This window comes from Lepidothrix coronata, unplaced genomic scaffold, assembly GCF_001604755.1.
Source record: "Lepidothrix coronata isolate B3197 unplaced genomic scaffold, Lepidothrix_coronata-1.0 Scaffold195, whole genome shotgun sequence".
Lineage (NCBI taxonomy): Eukaryota > Metazoa > Chordata > Aves > Passeriformes > Pipridae > Lepidothrix > Lepidothrix coronata.
This window is the reverse complement of record NW_016690375.1, coordinates 208,591-230,389: the sequence shown is the minus strand read 5'-3', so window position 1 is coordinate 230,389 and position 21,799 is coordinate 208,591. Positions and strand designations below refer to the sequence as shown.

Sequence of the window (21,799 nt, the reverse complement as noted above, 5' to 3'; positions counted from 1 at the left end):
AATGATAGCGGTAAAGATTCTCTTCTGGAGTTTACAAAGATGTGTTCTGCTGTAGTGGGATCCTCTCCCTGTTGACATATGGATGTACTACAGAGAATAAAGTATTGAGAAGGATCAGCAGCATGCAGCCCTTACAAAAAAGCACTTTTTGATGGCAAATTTCTGGGAGCATCTGCTTTCAGAATCTTCTTGTTGAAATGCACAGCTGGCACCAATAAACTGCAGTTGCAGTTTTACAGTAGGTAATTATTTATAAATTTTAATTTGCTGATTGTAGTAAACAATGATTTGCTTTCAAGTTACATCCCTGTAAAATAGCTCAGATGGCATTTGTTTAGCTTTTGGGGGGTTGGGTTATGTTTTCCTCTTGTATAACCGCTAGTTGTCCTCAGCCAAAAGATACTTGAAACTTTATTTTGTTTCTGGTTTTTGCTCCTCTGCTTCTTCCCTTTAAATCTTTTATGTTTCTTTACTCCTGGTCTGCAGTCTGCCGCTTTATAAGGTCCTTAGAAAATTTACATCCATGCAGCCACTTCGTGGCTTATTGAGAGGAGAGTGTGTCTGCTGGAAGTACTGTACAATAAGAAATACTGGATGATTGGAGAAGTATTTTGAATGCTGAAAAAGATTCTTCAGAGATTTCACTTTGCATTTAAACAGAATTTAAGTCGGTTTTGGGCAGCAAAGTCCAATAGAAAGTTTAGAAAGCCTATATTCCAGCAGATGATCGTTAGAAGCTTCAGCAAATTGTATCCCCTCTTTTGAGTAATATTTTTTTTTTACTATATGAGAGAGTTGTGTGAAATACATAAGGAGGGCAAAGGAGCATAGGCTGGAATACAACGCTTCTTCCAAATCAGTATTTTATGATTTCTGTGTGCCTTTAACGTCTGTGGCAAGCAATTCCTAGTTGCAAAGGGGCCTGTTTCAAGAAACCAAGAAGCTGCTTCTTCAGCAGCCACGTAGTTGGTTATTCTCCCGGAAAGTGGAAGTAAGGAACCATTTCTTGTATTAATCTTGTAGACTGTTCTGCAGAAGGCACCCTCCATCTCCGTGTTTTAAAAAGCCCTTTGTGTTATGAGCCTACTTTTGAAAGAAATGCTAACTCAAACATTAGATTAGAAAATGGTATGTACAGCATTGGGTCATCTGAATGCAGAGATCTTGCTTCACTTTTAGTGTTTTGCTTAGAATGTGGATATTCTTAGTTTTTTCACTCATCCTGTGACAACCTTTGAGATTATCACAAACCAGAGCATCTAAATACCTCATGCTGTCTATTGCAATCATGAAACCGAACTTATAGCAGGGTTGGTGGTACCCCATTTGGTGGTTGTCTCAATTAGATCTCTACCTAGATTTTTTGGAGTGGGTAGTTTGGCCAACAGGTTGGGTATTTTATATCAATAAGGATAGTTGTTACCAACATAGGCACAATCCTCCTTTCCAAGACGGAGTTTCCTGTGCCTGCTAGCCAGCCTGTATCCACAGCTGAAATGTTATAGAGACTCTGTGCAGGAACTCTTGTATGTTGAGTCCCTATAACACTCTGCTTTGTCTTCTGTCCAATTTTAGTGTGCCCTCTGGATTTGAAGGTATAAAAGAACAGGAGATCTGCAACAAGATAATGACAAAAATGCTGGAAAATTACAATACCTTGTTTGAACTGGAAGGCTTGAAGAAGGATGAAGAAAAGCCTGTATGTGAAGAGCTAGCAAGAATAATTTTGGTAAAAGTGAGTATCTCTAATATTTCATTTTCTTACAGTGATTTCATAATTCAGGCTTATTACAGGCTTCAAAACATAAATGTTTAGATAAGTGGGAGACAGGCACTGTTGTAATAGTGTTCTGTGTTATTGATTGGTATGCAGTTTACAAATTGATTCTGCTGATAGGCTAATTTTCATTACTAGTCTGGAAGTTCATTCTATAAAACATCTTTATGCTTTGTTAGCCGCACACTGTTATTTATTTAAAAAATATATTCACTAAAATTTAAATGTTTTTAAATGAGGAGGCAGAATAATTCTAGGAAGTGTTCAAGGTTTCTGACATGGTGATCATTTATAGTGTACTTCAGTGATTATGAACTTCCATACTGTAGGACAGTATGAGGTCTCTAGCCTTTGCCACTATGAAGTCTACTTGTCTCAAACATGTACCTGAGTTTAAAAGTCGTATGTTCTGACTCAGAATGGCCATTCCTGAGAGCACTTGAAGAGAAGCATTAAATAAAAGTTACTATTCAAAGAAAGTACATTGGAGCTCTTAAAGAAAAGTTATATAATTTGGAGACAGAATGGCTGGTAGCCTTCCCCTGTCTTCCTTAATTTATGTTACGGAAGTCACAGTAACTTTTGGGTAATGGAAATGGTCTGCCTGGCCATTTGATGTTTAGCAGCAGATGGTCACTTCGGCAACAAAAACAGGTAAAGAACATATTTCTAAAAAATGAACACAGAAGAAAGGCTTCAGATATACCTCCTCCTTCAAGCCTCTCCCAGTTGCAAAAGTCAAGGTAGTCTTTCACTTCTAAGGACTTATTGGTAATTGGAAATGCACCAAGGTGGAAATCTGGGAGATTTCCCACAGCTATTCAGAGATATGAGCTATCAAAGTACATGGTGATAACCAGAATTACTTTAACAAAATATCCTAAAAGGTATAGTTACCCATATGGGATGGAAAGTGTTGCCCATCTCTTTGCCTCAGGAGACAGGTGATTGCCTGAGAGGAATAAGCTGTGCCTGAACACAAGGGCTTGCACTGTGTTTGCATCTTTGGATCTTGTTGATATTTTCAAAATTCAGTTGGCAGTCAGCTGCAAAAATTTGACCTTGTTCCTTGCCCATCTAACATGGGTGGGAAGTTTTCTAGTTAAATCAAGGCAAGTACTCAAACACAGGAAATACAATCGTCTAATTTCATGTAGTGAAGATACTAAGAAGTTTTTGTTGAAATTTGTCAGGTGATGATACTAAAGGACACTTTTTACCGTTCTCAAAGGTTACATTTTTTGTATCCTAGCAGATACCCCCTATCCTTGCCAGTTTGTATAATAGAGATGGTGCACTTGAAGGGAAATCCAAGTGGTAACAAATGAGATTCAGCAGAGAAAAGTGATTGCCAGTTTGCTAATTTATGAGCCATTACATACAATAGAAGCCAGCTGGTGTCTCTATCATAAAAGAACAAATGCTTCAGAGAATTATTTGGCCTGACTTGTGTCATAGTGTCCAGCAAATAACAAGCCATTTGTAAGCAAAGTTGCTGCTTCTGGAAAAGCCATTGATACATCTACAGGTAACTGGATAGAAATTTGCCAAGTAATCCTGTTGAAAGCAGTGAAAAATGTAGGATGTTCAGGACAATGCTCTCATAAACTGAGACCCTGTTGATTCTAAGGGTGTTGCATTCAAATATGAACCATGATGGGATGGGAGAGCAGATGGCAAGGAAAGTGAAGGAAAGTAGGATCTGTTCTTTACCAAACTCAGCTACATTTATCTAAATGGCATTTTTAGCTTTTATGTTATGATCAGCAAGAGGGTGAGGAGAGATTTAGATAACCTCACTCACTCCCTTGTGGGGTATTCTGTCATCCCTTCCCACAAATCACTTACTTGCCAGCGTTTCACCCTGAGTCACTACACTGCTACCTTTCCTATAATTGCCTTCACTCTCACTCCTTTCTCACTTTTCCATGTTGACATTTTTCTCTGAATTCCTACAACCCTGTCCCACTATTCTTGCTGTACTCAAACTTGATAGCCCTTTGTTCCCAGTCCAGGGAAAAGGCTGGCAGTCTGTAGTGAAGTGCAAAAGCTCCAGCACTCTCGATACACAGCCTTCCATCACCTCCAGTCACTCTGCACACTCGCAGTAGCCCCTCCACAGCTTGTATTTCTTTGCCATCCTCTCTTTTACGTTCTTGACTGTGGAGATAACTTTTTCTCTAGGTTAGTACAGTGGCTTCGGTAATGTGACCTGCCTTATGTGTTCTTCTGGGTGGATAGTTTGGGGCTAGGGCTTATTGAGACACTTCTCCTAGACAAACATGAATTTCTCCTTTCAGTTGGAATGCTGGTGTTATCCTTACCCAAAGGTAAGGTTCCCAAAAAGGGGATGGAGGTACTTATAGGAAGAAATCAGTTTTTACATTGTGTTAAGAGTTTAACCTCATGATGGTCAAAACCATCAGTGCTGATCCAGGTGTTTCTTGACTAAGAGTTTGGAAAGAGCATCTATAAGCATGAAAATTCATACACGAGGATAAGAATGCCAAAAACTTGCAGAAGGACTAACTTGAATCAAAATTTGAAGCACAATGACAGTGGTTTAAAAAATAAGGAAAGATATCAAAAAGTACATTGAGCAATGTACTTCTCTCCTTGCTCTAGTATGCTTTTCTAGCTTACTGCATTGCAAAATTAGCTCTGCTTTTTCTTATCTCTTTTTTATGCCTTCATACCTTTACTTTGGTGCTGAAATTTCAACTGGAAAAACAGGAACCCACCTTTAATTAGTGTCTGAAGATATTGTAGGAATATTATTTCTCCCTGTAGTCTTAGGCTGTTCTTGAGGTGGCTTAAATGCCTGTTGCTTCACATCATCCATTCCTAATAATCTTTATGGAAGTCTACATCAACCCTAAATCGTTAATTTAGAGCAAATACCCAAAAATAGGGAGCTAGTGGCTCATGCTATTCCATCCCAAGATGGGAATGTTGTCGCAGTCATCTTCCCAGACTTGCACGACTCCTGACACTTCATGGTCTGGATATCTTAAGATTTTTCCACACTTTGGTTAGAAAATCAGTGGATTTTTAAAAGCAAGAAATACTGCTCTTTTAAAATGAAAACACAAATATGTGGGTCGTTAGATAAAGTCATGAAAGCATGAAGCTTCTCTTGGACCAGTCTGTTGGAAAGGAAAAACAGCTCCAGTGGAGCAAGTTGCATCTTGTCTACTATGTTAGTCATAGCTATGGGGAATCCACAATGCTACAGACTTCTAGAAGGATCAAGTGCATTTCAATCAGGTACAGACTGCGGCAGCTTAAAGAAAATATGTGTTAAGGAGGCCAAAAGTTAATAAATGTTACAGATGGGAAAAAGAGACATGATTCTGTAGGGCTACTGGTAGTTGAACTACCATTCTTGCTGCATATGTGCACTGAGGAGGCACAGGAACACCTTCATCCCGGTTATATTCCTTCTTTCAAAGGCTGCTCAGTCATTGGGAAAGACAAGTTGTGCTGGGTAAAAGGATTTCTTAACTTGCTTTCTCAGTGGATCTTATTTCAGAAAGTAAGGGAGCTGGAATTCTCCGCAAATTGTGTTCCAGTACCTGCTTTGTTCTCAGGGCTGTTAAACCTGCTCTTGCTCATTGCTCAGGCATATGGTAGTATTATAATTAGAAATGATGGGGAGTGTTTCTTTGGAAACATCTACATTTAAAAAAAAAAAAGTAGAATTTTAACAAAATAGAAAATTTGTCTTAGAAGAGTCTCTGTTTCAATGGGAAGTTGAACTGTCAGGTTCCTGATGCCTTGCTTGAAAGGATTTCATTAGGTTTTCATTCCACCTAATAGAATGAGATCCATATGATCATCCAGGTTGGTGGCTAGCAGGCAGAAGTATTCTTCAGAAATGTATATATGTTCGTATATGTATTTGGAAATTCCTTATTGTAAATGAATTATGGGGTTTGATTTAGTATTTTTTTTAATTCCTGAATAAGTTGGACTTACAGGTCTCATTTGCAGCCAGCCATTACTACAATCCTTAATGCTTTTATCCAAGCTTCACTTTAATTTCCTAACCCACTGAACGATGTGTAAGAGTCTCAGTCTGTTGATCAATAAGCTCTGCTAGTTAGAGAGAAATGGGTGAAGTGGGTTGAATGTTCTGAATACGTGTTTGCTTTGTGTTCACATTTTCAGGATCATAAATAGCTGGTTTTTACTGGGCAGTGTTGTGTGTGAACAGTTAATCTTCTGACAATATGTCTGCACTGCTGTGCATTTTCACATTGTAAGTGTCAGGGTATTATCATAAAACATAGTTTAAATTTTGCTTTGGAACAGAATTCCTGGTGTGTATCGATACAGTCCTGATAGATTTTTGTGGCACTAAACTGAGTGACAGCTCATGTAATGAAAGATTAGTCAGTCTTGAGTTGCAGTATTTCCAGTTTTATAACATTCTTGAATAAACAGGTTTACAAAACCTACAGGAACAACAAATAATAATTTTGAATGAGGACCTTTCATTTACAAAGGTCTTAAATTGCTGATTGAACTGCAACTGCATATAGTCCTATGTTTTATAGCTAGCCAGTGGTGTACTGTTACTGCTAGAATTAAATGGGACCTTGGAATAATAGTGATTAGGCTTCTCTAATGATCAAAGATAGGCAGTGAAGAAGATTTTTATTTAGTTCAAGTGACAAGGGAAATCTGGGCAGGCAAACTATTATGAGACTCACTCTTGAGAGATTTCTGAGTTAGCCTTTCCCCTGGTTTCAAGGGGTTTCAATTACATTATTGAAATGTAATTTTCAATACCATGTGTTTTAGCTCAGTAATGTCTTCAGATAAAATGTACACCCTATTACCTAGTCATGCGGGCTTACAAGATTTTTTTTTTTATTGTTTTTCCACCTTTTCAGTCTAATGCCTTCTTGACAGAGCACCTAGTTCTAAGAACCAGTCAGCTCAGAGCACATAAGTGTTTGCACTGAAACACAAGCACTGGCATGAGGATATAATGCTGTTCCTGGTTTGATTATATTTTCAGGACAGGAATGCAAAAGGCTTTTCTCATTCTTACCATGCTGCATTATAGAATATATAGCCCTGTTCACCTGATGCAGAAGAGAAAGCAAGTACATTTAGAAAATTAATATTGTAACATTGGAATTGAATTAAAAATCGAACTAATAAAGTCAAGTAAAAATTATAAATGTACAATTTTATCGTTGTCAGTATATTGTAGGCACATACTGATGACCTCTGAACAGACAGATTTCAATCACTAAAGAGCTACAGAAATTGGTCTATTGCTGGTTTTTGCAAAAACTAATAGTTTCAAAACAACCCTTTAGATGCATTTCTATCCTGTTTGTTTCCAGTCTTCTAACAGAAGCTGCCACTTCAGTTGGGAGGATTAGTTGGCAGACTAGTTCTTTGTACTTTAAATGGCAGCAAAAGCTCACACACTGTGTTCTGCTAGCCTGCTGTTAGATTTCTAATGGGGAGGCAGTCCACTGCATGTAGCTGAACCTGCTGGTGCTTGGTGGATGCAAAGTGTGTAGTGCCCAACCCGATCAGTCAAAACCCCTAAGTGCATTTTTTTTATGTTAGCTCCAGCTGACTTGGGCTGCACTATCTGAAAGTGGACTGCTTGCTTGCTCTCCGATTGATTGAACACTCAGAGCAGATCACTCAGCCCATGGTAGGACTTGAACCTCTCATTCCCGAGGAGATGTACGAAAAGTAAGGTAGCCAAAGAGTTCTCCATATTGGTTTGACTGTGCTCCCTTTGCAGTCAGTTGTAAAGCTCCACCTCCATGGAAAGCCATAATGTTTCAGCTTATTTCCCCAGATGAGTAAAGCGAGACTTCCCTAGTGGATGTTTCTTTCCCTTCCTCAGCTGTTTTCACCTTAACATGAGGACCTGATCCCCTGACAAGATCTGGGAGAAATTGCTGAGAACTCCCCAGCTCCATGACTGAGTGGGCTCCCTCAAAATAAGTCCTCCTTCCCTGTCACCTCAGAGGTCTGGCCCCATGGTTACACACTCAGCAACACACAAGAGCAATCCCTCATTTACGTCAGGAAAAAAGGCATCCGTTTCTAATCTGTGTTACACTGCCCTGGCTAAGCCTACAGGGTCTAGATAGTTTCCTTTATTCTTCTTTCATGTCTGGGACCATTTTAGCATCGTGTTAATGGTTGGCTTTCAGTACTGTATTAATTCTTTCCCATCAGCAAACAGCAGGAGCTGATGTCCTTTGGAAATCCTTTCTGAAGATCTCAACAAACATTTCTGTTTTGTGCAAGTATCCCCTTATTTGGGCAGGTCACACGAGTTTGCTCCTGCCTGGGCTAGGGAGCCCCAAAGGGTGGGAGTGGGTTCACATGGGAGATGTGGAGATGGGTGGGAAGTACATGAGGAGAAGGAGCACCTGTGGAAGTCTGTCTGCCATTTTCTATTTAGTATTTCTTCAGCTAGAATTCACTTTGCAGTTGTCCACCAGTGAGCAGATGGGCATGTTTATAGTAAGGGTATATAGTGATTCAGACAGAATGACATTTTAAGATGTGAGCTGACAGGAAATGAGCAATATGAGATTTGTAGGTGAAAGTTTATAAGCCTCCAAACCCTTCACCTATAGCAGATTCAGTCTGGAGTGAGGAGGATGGTTGTGTTTATGCTGTGATTCAGACAGGCGAGCGAAAAAAACCCTGAACAATTCTTGTGTAATTTTGAAAGAGCTTTCCAAAGAGCGCTGCTGTTTTTGACAACTCTGTATATGTATTATTAAAACAGAATGTTTCTACTCTTGAAATTCATTAAAGCATTCGCAAGATTATAAATCTGTCACTTGTGGTGTTACTAAATGCAATCCTGAATATTTACACAAATATGTTAATGCTAAACTCTATAAAGTAATAACTTATTATGCCAATACTTCTTTAGCTAGAATTTCACCAGTAATATTTTCATTTTAACACATTATGAGAATAAATTTGCCAAGATTTAGGACATATAAAGGAAACACAGACACATAACAAATGTCTTTCTCCTGCTGTCCATATTTCTAGTATACTATAAATTTTTTTAATACAGCTGACTAATTTTGCAGTTGAGATGCTTAGGAGCTTTGGTTTTTTCTCTCTCACAGTTTTTTCTTGAAACAAATGCTCTTCGATATTATCATAGTCCCTTGATAATACCACATAGCTAAAATATAGAGATAATAAGATCCATATGTGTATGTATGGCCTGGTCTGTACTTGCACATGTTTTATTTGAAATGTTTTCATTTATTGTCTGTTATTGATTTGGGTTTATTTGGGGTTTATTTGTTTTGTTTTGGCTTTTTTGTTGGGTTTGTTTGGGGTTTTTTTTGGGAGGGTGAGGTGATGCAACATTGTGATTTAGCACTTGGGAGCAGTCCATCTCAGCCAGTACAACATCCTGTTTCAAAAGGGAACCATGAAAGTCAGCACTAAGAAACGAGGTACAGTAAAATAAACATGTCAGTCTCTGCACTAGCCAGCTGTTTCTGAGCATCCTTGCTATACCAATGGGGAAAAAAGGAGGTTAGCAAGAGGATGAGAATTTTTCTACTAAGACAAATCTCTCAATTCCTGCTGTTTAGATTCCCCAGTGTTTATTATGTTTCTCATTAATTAGTCATTCAGTTAATCAGGTTACACAAAATGATCAGCATTATTCCCTCTGTTTAGATCAGTAATCAGTGCTGTCTTTGTAACAAGGACACATTGCAGACAGTTGGAACTGATCCAAAGTGAAGAAGTGTAAGACATTTTTCAGCCTGTGGCATTTAATTCTCGCTGACCTCTGCCATTAGCTTCATCTGTAGTACTTTGAAGGTGGGAGCTTCAAAAGGAACCAGAACTAAATTAATTCTTTTGCTGTTATTAAGAGCAGTGAAATGCTCATTGACTTCAGTAAAAGTCCAATGCATTTTTGAAAAGCCCCCCTGTGAGTACTGTGAAGATCACAGTTTGTCCAGGAGAAGGTGGTTGGTACACCGTGGTAAACCTGTAACATTTCTGGTGTCCCAAAACTTACTTGTCATAAAGTGGGCTCAGGGCAGTCTAAGAGAACAGGAGCATGTGATACAAGGGGCACAAGGGGCCAGACACTCTTAATGTGTCTGAATATGTGTGCTCTTGAAAATCTGATATATCCAGTAGATCCCAGCAGCATTTGACCTGAATTGGAAGCAGTGAACATCTCAGTTTCACTGTTAAGAAAGGGGCCTGTTTTTTGTGTGCTGGGAATCTTACACTAGTAACTGGAACAATATAGAGATACTCCGGACTTCCTAATTTACTGCAAATCAGATATACCTTTTAAAAGTAACATTGCTGAATTCCATGCGTGAAGAACTTTTTGCTTGTGAATATTTTGATTTTTAGATCTGAAATGCAATTTAGCTTTTCCAAGGCTGAGTTTAAGCAGCTGTAATGTGAGATACAGGTCTGGAGAGCCTGGATTTCTCCCATAGCTAGATCTGCTTTTTCTGTTTTATGAATAACATTACAGTAAATAGATGAGTCAGACTCCAATTTTCAAAATTGCAAGGTAGAATAAAATGTTCCCCTGGAACTGCTCTGAGCTCTGTTGTTACTGAATACATGCACATACGCACACACACACAGAGAGTTAGGTAAACCCAGCAAGAGAGCATTTGGCTTGTGTCACTTTGTAAATGTTTGATTTGGTTTTTTGATTTTAAGTTCTGCTGCAGGCCCCTTATTTGTACCTCAGCCATGAGAAGCTGAGGTGTGGTCATTATACCATTGCATGACACCTTAACCCTACCATAGGATGATGGCAGCTGGTTTTGACTGGGGTTAATTTTCTTCATAGTAGCTAGTATGGGGTGATTTGGATTTCTACTGCAAACACTGTTGATAATTTGGGGATGGTTTTGTTCCAGATTGTGGGGATGGGCATGGAAGGTGAATAGTTTCCCTCAGTGAGGTCTTTGTAACCTTTTACAAATTCTGGAATTGTGTTTGATCCTGGCATTGTCAGTTCAAATTTTGCAGCATTCAGTAGCCAGTCCTTCTGGGTGGCTGAAGGCAGATTTTTCTCTTCCTCCAAGAAAATACCATGATATTCCACAGATGGAGCTGGGAGCATTGGGGTATGTCGTAGGATTATTACTATGTTTGTCATTTCCTTTTCTATATTCCAGTCCTCTCTAAAAATAATGGATTTCCACATTTCTCTCTTGCTTACGTATAACAATTCATGACCTTTGTGTGTATTTTATGACCATAAGTGCAGTAGGTTAAGGCTGTACTGATGCAAAACAGAATAACCTTTAGCTATTTATTAAGAGATATGGTCTCAGGTAAAAGGTCATATATATAAATAGTCTTGGGAGAACAAAAGGAAATGAAAGGTGAACTGAATAGGGTATTAGTTTTATATTGAAAAGCAGTGATGCGGTTTTTTTGCAAACTGTGAGATTTTGCTTTTTATCACTTTTGTCTGAAACAGCTTTACTGAATTCTGGTTATTAAAGTATAGTGTAAATGATGGCAAGGTAAAACAGCAGATAGGAAGAAGCTGGCCTGGTATCTGTGTGCTAAAAACAAGCAAGGCAAAAACCCCATATATAAATACTAGCTGTTTCAATCTTCGTTACATGGTTTGTATGTCAGCTTTACTGACATTGTTCCCCCTTTCCTCACCTTCTGGGTATAAAATGGAAAGTATACATTGTTAAGAGATTTTTTTTTTCCAATTTCTGTTCACATTAAATCATTTTCTGTATTTTTCCTGAAGGTACCTGTACCACTGAATGATGACTCTGTGAACTGATACCTGAATAAAAATTAGTTATTCCATCCAGTTAACGTGCATGAAAATACCTGTGACCATATGAATTAGAAAATGCCTTTGAAGATCCCCATGCCATTGGCTATACAATTTTGTCTTAGAAATAATAGGTTATTTGATACTTTGTGTGTCTTTCAGAGCCTTAATCAGCCATGAGCTATTTTGCATGATCACAGAGGGGAAAGATTCCATTTTGTCTTCATCTTGTGAGTAGGAGCAGCTCTGCTGTGGCTCTTTTGGTTCTTCGTTGGCACCCTTGACAGCACTGCTTCGTATCACACCTGCGCTGCTGTGCTCCAGGGAACTTAGTACAGGAGACAGCATATTCCCCCTCCAACATCAAATGAAGGGAGAGCGAGGAACTCTTAAATTCACTGTTTCTTTTGAACTGCTCCATGCACAACCCTGTTGTGCACTTTTGTTGTAGCCTTGGGAAAATTTGCGGGTGTGACCCTGATGACACCCACCTGAAGCAAAGGCTGCATTGCGCTGTTTCATGGAGTGCTGCTGAGGGAAATGGAATATTCCCTCCTCTGTGGTGTACAGCTGCTGACCCAGTAAAGAGTCAGCTGTTGCAGTCTGTCTCCATGCAATCAGCTAATGCATCATTTCTGCAGTTATTTGCAGCATGGAATCCACTGAATAATCCTCTTAACGGTTGCTCATCATACATAAGAGTGGTTGTACTGGCTCAGACTTGGAATCCATCTAGCCCAGTGTCCTGCCTCCCACACTGCCCATAAGCAGATGTCCAGGGAAGAGTGAGGACAGGCAGCAAGGTGTTTCCTTCTTTTTTTCTACCAGTTGGTGACTATTCTTGGAGGTTTTCCTGCTCTTGAAATGGTTTGTGTATTGAGTGATGTACAGAGTAATTGTCTTGTGCCTCTCTGCATGTGTGTAAGTTTTTTGCTTCCAACATGTCATCTGGAAAAGTGTGCCACAAATTGTTTCCTCTCACGTGAAGAACTGACTCCTTTTGTTTGTTCAAAACATGGCTTTTACTAGTGTCACTTGAAGGTCGCCTGATTTTTTTTCCCCTTTTTTTTCCTTTTGGTTTTTTTTTCTTAATTTTTTTAGCTGAAGGGGATAGTGAACAGTCCATCTTCTCTCTACCACCCATAACCCCTACAAGCTACCATGGTGGTTGTTTGGGTTTTTTTCCTAATGAAAAATTACTCTTGGTATTCACAACCCTAATCACTGCACTGACAACAACTGTTTTTTCTGTCAAAGTCCCTGCATGAAGTCAGTGAGCAGTCACGTGTAATAGCTTTCCTCTTTTGGGGCACAAGGCCAAGTACTCTAATGCATTAAATTGGATGACATTTTGGTGAAGTCAGTGGGGCATGTTCTTTATTGTAGAAGAGAAACTGACTCCTTGTTTCTGTAAAAAATCTAATTTGTACTTCAGTTAAAAAAAGTTTCACATTGATTAAGTTCAAGTTTATTTTAATTAATGGACTAAATGTCTTCTACATATTAATAGCTAAAAATAGATTCAAGGCTTTCTTAGCAACATTTAAAACTTGAACTGAGAACCCCACAGGCCAGTTTCCTCTGATTATGCACTTTGTGAGACCAGAAAGAGATTAATTACTGAATCAAGTAGGAAAGAGAGGATGAGCACAGCAGTAATAATGAGATTGTTCCAAAGATATCTTGGAATATCAAATTATCAACAAATAAGTTTATTGTTGTCATTAAAATACAGCGCAATGTATAGCCATTGTTTTTAGTAACTATTTTCCCCTAATTTCTTATTTAAGCAGTCATAATCAGATGCATTTAAAAGCTTGTATTACAGTGTGGTAGCATGCTACAAATACAAAAGACTTTAAATTGACTGTGCAGTTCTGGCACTACAGTTGACTGAGGCTGAAACTTGACAGTTTTTATGCCCATTCAACAATTTGTTGAAAAGGATAAAAGCAAGAGCAGTATTCTGTTCCGTTTTGAATTTTGCATCCAAGACAGATAACAGTGTAGGATGCAAGTATGCTGTTTAAATCCCTCTTACTTAATAATGGCAATGGATAAAGGAACCAGTGTAGTTTATTCTATTTGAAGAAAAAGTATAATGAATAACTAAAGCTTAACTACTGTAGCAAGTATTTTCTTATTCCACTGAAATGTACAAAAACATTGCCAAGGTTCTGACATAGAGTCAGTAGTGCTAACTATTCAGGATGTGGCCGACAATGTCTTTTACTGCTAGGTTCTTTCTCAGTCTTTTCTGCTGATGTTAGTCATCTCCCTAAAATTAATTCAAGCACGTAATTGAAAATAAATATGTAATTGAATACTCTCACCCTTCCACAGATAATCCCGGTCGGTCAGTCTGTCTGAAGAGATGAACATAAAGAGAAATAAGTACAGGAAGGGTAACTGAGTAAGAGACATTGCTAAATGTCTTACACCCTGCCTGTGATTTAGTCTCTCCTTTAAGGATGCCTTTGACCTATGGTGTTTATTTATTCATGCAGGATGAAGTGAGGAGCTCTGGAGTAGTCAACCTTTATATTAGTGTCAGTGCTTCGTGGTGTGAAAGGATTATGCTCTTGAAGAATAAATAGGTCGAAGAGTATTCTAGGGATGTTCTAATCTTTCCTAATCATTGAGGTCTCCATAGTTAATTGGTTTAAAGCTTTTATTGAGGTGAAGTCTCATGCGTTGTAAAATCTGCATTTTGTATGGCTTGTGAAGAATCTGCCAAGAGAGAGATTGTTTACCAATGAAGATTTTTTACTTTCTGAAAGAAGATGACCTGTTTCTTGGGCCAGTATAAATCACCCAATCTAGGTATAAGAATGCTGGGCTGGGATTTGAATGAAGCGAGTTCTTTTCTGGTTTTGGGGGGAATGGACAAGTCAGGTGTTCTTTTTAATGGTTTTTGATAATTGTTAGCATTTGTAGCAGAGTATTACCTAAGAATCTTATTTGAGGATCAGGAAGCCCTACTATGTTTAACCTAGAGTTAAAAGATTGTCTAAGGCATGCCCAAGGAAGCTTACAGACTTCTTGAACTGTTTGAGTGTAGTTTTGGTATGATGGTAATACATCTTGTGGAAAATAACAGTCCATTATTTACCATGGGCCAATGGAAGTTGTTGTTGTTATTATACTGTAAGGTTAGGAAGATCAAGTGTCTAAATTTGCCACATTTGCAGATGTAGGAGATGACTAGAAGTTTTGCTTTATGGACTATTTGCGAATAAATGCTGCTTGTCAAAGTTAGGAAATTAAATGTTCTCTGGCTTTCCCTGAGATCTTGTCAATTCTTGTGTGAAAATCATTAAAGAAACTTAGTTCAAAACCTGGGATTTGGCAGTGTCCTGTACAGATGCTGAGTATTTACTTTGGCCCAAGTACTCTTGATAGTAGAAAGTTTTCCTTAGGGGCTTGATGGTGGGACTTGATGCCATCATGAGCAGGTATTCTAGTTTGGGCAGGTTTTGGGGAGTATGAGATGGAGAGGTGGTCACTGGCAGCTGTTGACAGTAAGCTGGGCTTAGGTAATTCTTCAGATACAAACGGTAACAGTGATTGTTGAACACACACAGTTGAGCAAAACAAAGCTTGTTTGTTTTGTATCCAGTATGCTGTACTAGAGGTTGTTGGGGTTTTTTTCCACATGGGAATGAAAAGAATGCAATTGCTAATAAGCCTTACTCCTTAGAACATTCTCTGGGGATCTGTAATGGTTAGAAGAGTGATGCTGAGGTAGTACTTCTGCATGGGATGCACGCTAGTGATTTTGTGGCTTCAGGTTCATTTATCCCAGTTGTATAGTAGCTATGTCACTGGTTGTAAAGGAAATCAGGCTTTAAAGCACAACAGATTTCATCCCACAGTTTCACAGATTTTACAAGCAGTGCTAAAAATCTCAAGGAATTCTCAAGCTTCAGTAATTCAGAGATGCACAGGAGTGTAATTGTGTAATAATACTATTTTTTATGCAAGTACAAAAGTTGGTGTAATTGCATAATCTTCCTTGACAGAAACACAGACAGAAAAGTGCTCTTTAAGACTTCGCAAATGTCACTTGACTACATTTTGTCATTTCTAGTACTCTATGTGGAATACAAGTGCCTGACTTTCACTGGCATTTGAAAATTATGACTTAGTTTTATTGTTTGAATCCCAGTAGCAGACAGTGTTCTGAGAGTAACAGTGTCAGATTTCTGAAGATGTACAGTTATTTAATCTATGCTAGTAGAATTAGGATTTAGTATAACTATAATCAAAAATATCTTGACTTTTTTTTTGATCTACAAGTTCACAGGATGTTTAGAAAAACAAAATATATTCCAAAATATGCTTAGTCACTGAAGTATGACATATTATTGAAAATGAGCACATATTCTTTCTACTTCTTGGATTTTAAAGGGTAACATCAAACAGATTGCCAGTCCTTCAAGAGCTAATATGCAAGAACAAAACATTGACAACAGTGGATTCTCAACTTGAACTGTGTTTGAGATTCTCATTTTGCTTTGTTTGTTGTAAGTTTTCCAAGTAGCCTAGGAACTCAGGCAGCCTAAGAATGTGACTGTTACACCTGCTTGATATTTTCTAGTAGCTTTTGTCTTTCAGCTTGCATCTTTTGTTTTAATGGTGGTGAGTTCTTCCCCTTGTCTTAATTAACGTAAAGATATGCTGTACAGTTAAAAGAAAACAGCTAATATATAGGAAGAATGGTATAATCTTATAATAATGTTTGCCTTGTAAAAACCAGCATGAATTGAAAGATAATAGGGAATGAACAGGAGATTTGCAAGTGTTGGAATAAACTGTAAATAAAATCTTTTCATAGAGAACCAGAAAAATACACTTGTATGCACTCTGCCCAGTGTAAATAAGATCTCTTGCCAGAGCCTGTATTGAGCAGACTTCTGGAGGTTAATGTTTAATAGGTTCTTAGCTAGTGCTGCTTGCTGTGTTCTCAGTATGTGGATCTCTGCTCCCTTGGAAGCATTATTTTATGCAAACTAAATTAATTTCTATACTAAAACACATCAACCTACATGTGCTGTTGCAGAATCCATGACAGAACAGTAAATAGTTGCTATCCAAGGGTTTTCTGCTTTTAGTTCACAGACTTTTGTTCTCATTTTTCATCTCTATTCAACATATTAGAAGCAATTACTGTACTGCCTGATTCCTGCAATCCCTGACTGTTGCATGCTTATCTTAATAGCATTCAGTCAGTGGCAAGCCTGGCCCTACGTTAATTGCAGGAATGTTGATTTCTAACTTTTGCTAGCAAATGACAGAAGAATCTGATCTAACACACCTACATGACTCATTAGAGTCATTTGTCTGCAGTGACTTGTACTTATAATTGGAGGTGTAGTTATAATGAAGATACAGGTCCACAAAAGTGGGAGATAGAAAACACCTATGAGATCACCTGGAAGGTTCTGTTAGAGTACAGGATGTATTTTAACTTCTTTTTTAGTTCTGAGGTGAATGATCCAAGAAGGGGATCATTCCTGTCCTTTTTTTGCTGGATTGTTGCGTGATCTAGTGGAATTTCTAGTGGAGTCTCAGCTTATCTGTATTACCCAGTGTTGATTCAGAGGGCCATAAAAATGTGCTAGTTGAGCTTGGGCACATTTAGTGCCGCTTTATTGGTATGCCTGAGAGTGCTGCTTCACCTCTGTTCAGAATTCCTAAGGCCTGAACCTGCTTTTTTTACAGTTTGTAAACAGCATTCTTTATTGCTGAGAAGAAAAAGGGATTGAAGGGTGAGTAGCTGGAGTCAGCCTTTACAGTCATCTTTTTAGTTGTTCAGGTTCCCTTAGTAATGATTTGGCCATATGGTATTGCAGGACAGGAGAAATTTTCCTTGAAGGGTTTGTCTGCACTTCATAGGATATAGCACAGTTCGGGCCAGTGCCAGCAGTGTCTTTTAGGCAGCAAATTCTTTCATTACTGTGTAATTCACTGTCATGCTGTGAACAGAAGTACCATACATGGAGAAAGACAGATTTCTCAGCAGCTTGTTTGAACTTTCCAACCTACTTACATGGACTTCAGTGGAGCAGCTCTGAATTTTGGCACATCTGCACATTTTTCTAAGGAAGAAATCCTTTAGCAAAGACTTGTTTACACTTCAAACAATTAGCCAACAGGAGGAATGGAAGAATGTGATGGGTGCTATACTGGCTTACCTCTGTTCTCTTGCTTTTGATGGTCTCATTAACATTTTCCCTTAAACAGCATAGCACATAGTTACAGAGCATTTGCTTTAAGATTCCTTCACTGGAGGTGACATTTATTTTAAGAATATATTGAAATATCAAATGATGCCCATTGTAACTACGGTAACCTACCATAATTTTTATTGCTCTCGGTATTGTTCTGACTGAGCAGGTGAATATGGACATGAGCAGAAAGTCTATAGGAAACTGAAAACAGGAATCATCACCATAGTCAGCCTTTTAAGTTCATTTGTACGTCTGTCCTCTGATTGTGATCATCTAGCCATATTTGTGCTCGTGATACATCTTCTGTTCAAACTCGGAGAGTCCAAAGAAACCAAGCGAAGGAAAGGCAGAAGTTACTCCCAGAGGAGCAGTGTCCCAGCAGTGTGAGGGGTTGGTGCAATGTATCTGCTTATGAAACCAACCTTGGGACTCATTTCCAAAGCTTCAGGTGGTAATTTGAGGCAGTACGATGCCTGAGATCTCATCAGCACCTCTGTGCTTGATACTGGTTAAAAATACTGAAGCTGAAGGAGAGCCATAAGTATTGAGCAAAGGCCATAGGAAAGACTTGTCAATTGCTGTGGCCAAGCAATGGTAGATCCATGTTTCCAGTCTCCTTATGTAAAACAGAAATGCAAGGGGAAAAAAGGTTAACACCATTTACAGTCCACTAACTGGTTTTACTTATAATGCTGTTTTGTCTTTATACTGGATGGTGATGTTGATATATGCATAAGATTAATTCCACAGCCTAAGAGAATATACAGCCATTCTACTGTGTTAAGTGCGTTGCCTCAGAGTACAGACACAGGAGCTGAAGAGTGGGAGTTTGAGATCCTTGGAGTTCAAAAATGAATTTGTGAGTGACTTTGAAAGAGTATGTGGAAGCAGGCTTATACATGGGGCAGATTTAGGTTACCAGCAGTTCATATGATGACGTGATTACATAAATTTAAAAGAGGAAATTGAAAAAAAACCAAAAACCAAACCCAAAGGTTAGAGTCTTTCTCAGTGCAGTGACACAAAAACAGTACATGCCAAACCATAAGCTGATGGAAATCTCTAGGAAGGAGTGCAAGAGAGGATTATTTCATATTGCCCTGAAAAACATATGCATAAGGAATTTGGTATTACCTCAAGAAGGAGGAGGTACTTTTGTTATTTTGTAATTTTCCCTGTATATTACTTTGAAACTATGCACTGTATCTCTCCAATGTGAAGGCATACATGCTTGTTTTGGTTTTGAGTTTTTTATTTAGCCCATCAAGGAGTCCTCAACGTGCTTTTTGCTGGGATTCCTCATTGATGGCTGTATTTGCCAAATCAGACTTAAACATTTAATTCCAATTTGCAGTGATCAGGCTGTGCACTCAGCTGTGGGATGCTGTTCTCTGCTGCACCTGCAGACCCCTATTTTGCAAAGTCTGCATCAATCCCACTCTTTCCTCTCTTCTTGGATGAAGCTCTCTTCACCCCAATTCAGAGCACTGTCTGCACTAGGCATCCTTTGGCAAATAGATGCCACCCAGCAGTCGGCGATCGCTGGGAGCTGGTTGTATCTTCTGGCTTGAGGCCCATACATCTTGTCACTTTTGGCCTACATCCCATTCACACTGCACGCCTGCAGCGTTTTGGCAAAGCTGCCTGTCAAGCTGCAGAGGGCAGAAGGCTGAAGGGATTCCCTTAGGCAAATGTGTCTGGTTTCCTGCAGAAAAAGGGCCTTAGGATGTTGCTGGTTCACTCTAACAGCCTCCTGTTGTGCATGTACCGTGGAGAGTCGCAGGTTTGAAGATAATCTTAGTATTGGGTTGTTTTCTTGAATTTGAATGTTTTTAGGACAGTATAGCTTTGGGCTCAGATTACATCTTTCTGGAGTGTACAATTTTTATGTTTAACCTTCAGGGAAAATTTGGAATTTCTTCACGGAATGTGCTTTGACTGGCTTATAACAGACATGATTTTAACATTGGGAAAGTTTACTGAAACAAATTTATGGGATTCACAGCCAGTGACAAGGAAGGTATCTCTGGAAATGCAGTATCTGCATAGCTGTGTTGAATTTCGTAGGCTTTCTGAGAGCATTTGCTGGCTTCTTATCTCTGGAATCATGCAACATTTGCAAAGCTTTTAGGTGTGTGTTTACTTTCAAGCATTTAAGCAGTTCTGCTGTTTGCAGTGGCTTCTGTCAAATATGGAAGCTGTGGTGATGTTTCTTGAACTCTGTCAGGCTTAGTACTGTGACCACTTCCCTGGGAAGCCTGTTCCAGTGCCCAGCCACCCTCTGGGTGAAGAACCTTTTCCCAATATCCAACCTAAAGCTCCCCTGACAGTTTCATACCATTCCCTCGGGTCCTGTCGCTGGTCACCACACAGAAAAGATCAGTGCCTGCCCCTTCTGCTTCCCCCCATGAAGAAGTTGTAGACTGTCTTAAGGTTTCCCCTCAGTCTCCTCTTTTCCAGGCTGAACAGACCAAGTGCCTTCAGCTGCTCCTCATACGGCTTCCCCTCAAGGCCCTTCACCATCTTCATTGCCCTCCTTTAGATCCTCTCTAACAGCTTAATATCTTTCTTATATTGCAATGCCCAAAAATGCACACAGTATTCAAGTTGAGGCTGCCCCAGTGCAGAGCAGAGCAGGAGAATCGCCTCCATTGACTGACTGACGATACTTTCCCTGACGCCCCCCCAGACATGGTTTGCCCTCCTGCCAGGGCACTACTGACTCAGATACAACTTGGCATCCACCAGGACCCCTGGGTCCCTTTCCATGGCGCTGCTTTCCAGCATTTCATTCCCCAGTCTGTACAAACATCTGGGGTTGCCCCATCCCAGGTGCAGAATCCAGCACTTCCCCTTGTTGAACTTCATATGGTTGGTGATTGCTCAGCCCTCTAATTTGTCAAGGTCTTTCTGCAGGGCCTCTCTGCCCTCGAAGGAGTCAGCAGCTCCTCACAATTCAGTGTCTTTGGCACTCTTAGTATTCCTTCCAGTCCTGCATCCAGGTCATTTATGAAGATGTTGAAGAGCACAGGGCCCAAAGTAGAGGAGCCCTGTGGAGCCCCACTGGTGACAAGTCGCCAGTCTGATGTCACCCCATTCACTATTACCCTCTGTGCTCAACCCTTGAGCCAATTGCTCACATGATGGGTGTCCAGTTGTGTGCTGGACAGTTTGTCCAAAAGGATCCTGTGAGAGACAGTATCAAAAGCTTTACTAAAATTCAAAAGGATTACATCAACTGTCTTCCCTTAATCAATTAGGTGGGTTACCTTTGTCATAAAAGGAAATTAAGTTTGACAAGCAGGACTAGGATGTGGTTTAAAGGAAGATAATACTCAACTCTTTGAATCCGAAGAGTCTTGTCGTCTTTAAGGCACCTAAATTTGAATAAAACATCAGAACTTCATTGAACTTTAAAGCTTCATACATGTTAGGATTGCATCAAATTTATAACTTTGATATCTGAGTAGGGCAGAGTACAGAGGAGGTGTTTTAGTGATCCAGTGCCTAAAAATACAAGTAGAGTAAGAGAAATCCAAATTTGGCAGTGGCAGCTGCACATATTGTAAGGATGACCGCATTTATCGTGACTTTATGATTTCAGTGTGGCAGTTAATCAAGGAAGGATTTCAGGCTTCATTCTGAGTATGGAAGAGAACTGGTAACTGAATTATTTTGCATATGTTGACTCTCTGGTAAACCTGGTAAGGATTACAGAGATTGATCAATCTAAGGATTGATCTTTGTCTCCCAGTGTCAGTAATTTAAGATGATGAGGCATCTTTAATTTGAGGAGAACTTCACAACTGTAATATGTCTCTGTGGTTTTAAAATCAATATTGTAGGTGGTAGGTAAAGTGATGAATCAAGGAATGGAATCTATGTTTTGGCAAGTATTTAAGCACAAGCGCATTTTAGTAAGACAGCAGCCATTCTAAAGACAGCTGTTCCCTTGCTTTAAGCTTAGTCCAGGCT

General features: G+C 39.3%; 1 protein-coding gene across 7 annotated transcripts in view; it reads left to right on the top strand.

Moving 5' to 3' along the window:
* FAM13A (family with sequence similarity 13 member A) overlaps window positions 1-21,799 on the top strand; it is a 166,750-nt gene that overhangs the window by 63,132 nt on the left and 81,819 nt on the right. For all 7 annotated transcript variants that reach the window (XM_017831702.1, XM_017831706.1, XM_017831705.1 and 4 more), the window contains one exon: window positions 1,576-1,735. In XM_017831702.1, the coding sequence (XP_017687191.1) occupies window positions 1,576-1,735 (160 nt within the window). The remainder of the gene's footprint in view (window positions 1-1,575; window positions 1,736-21,799) is intronic.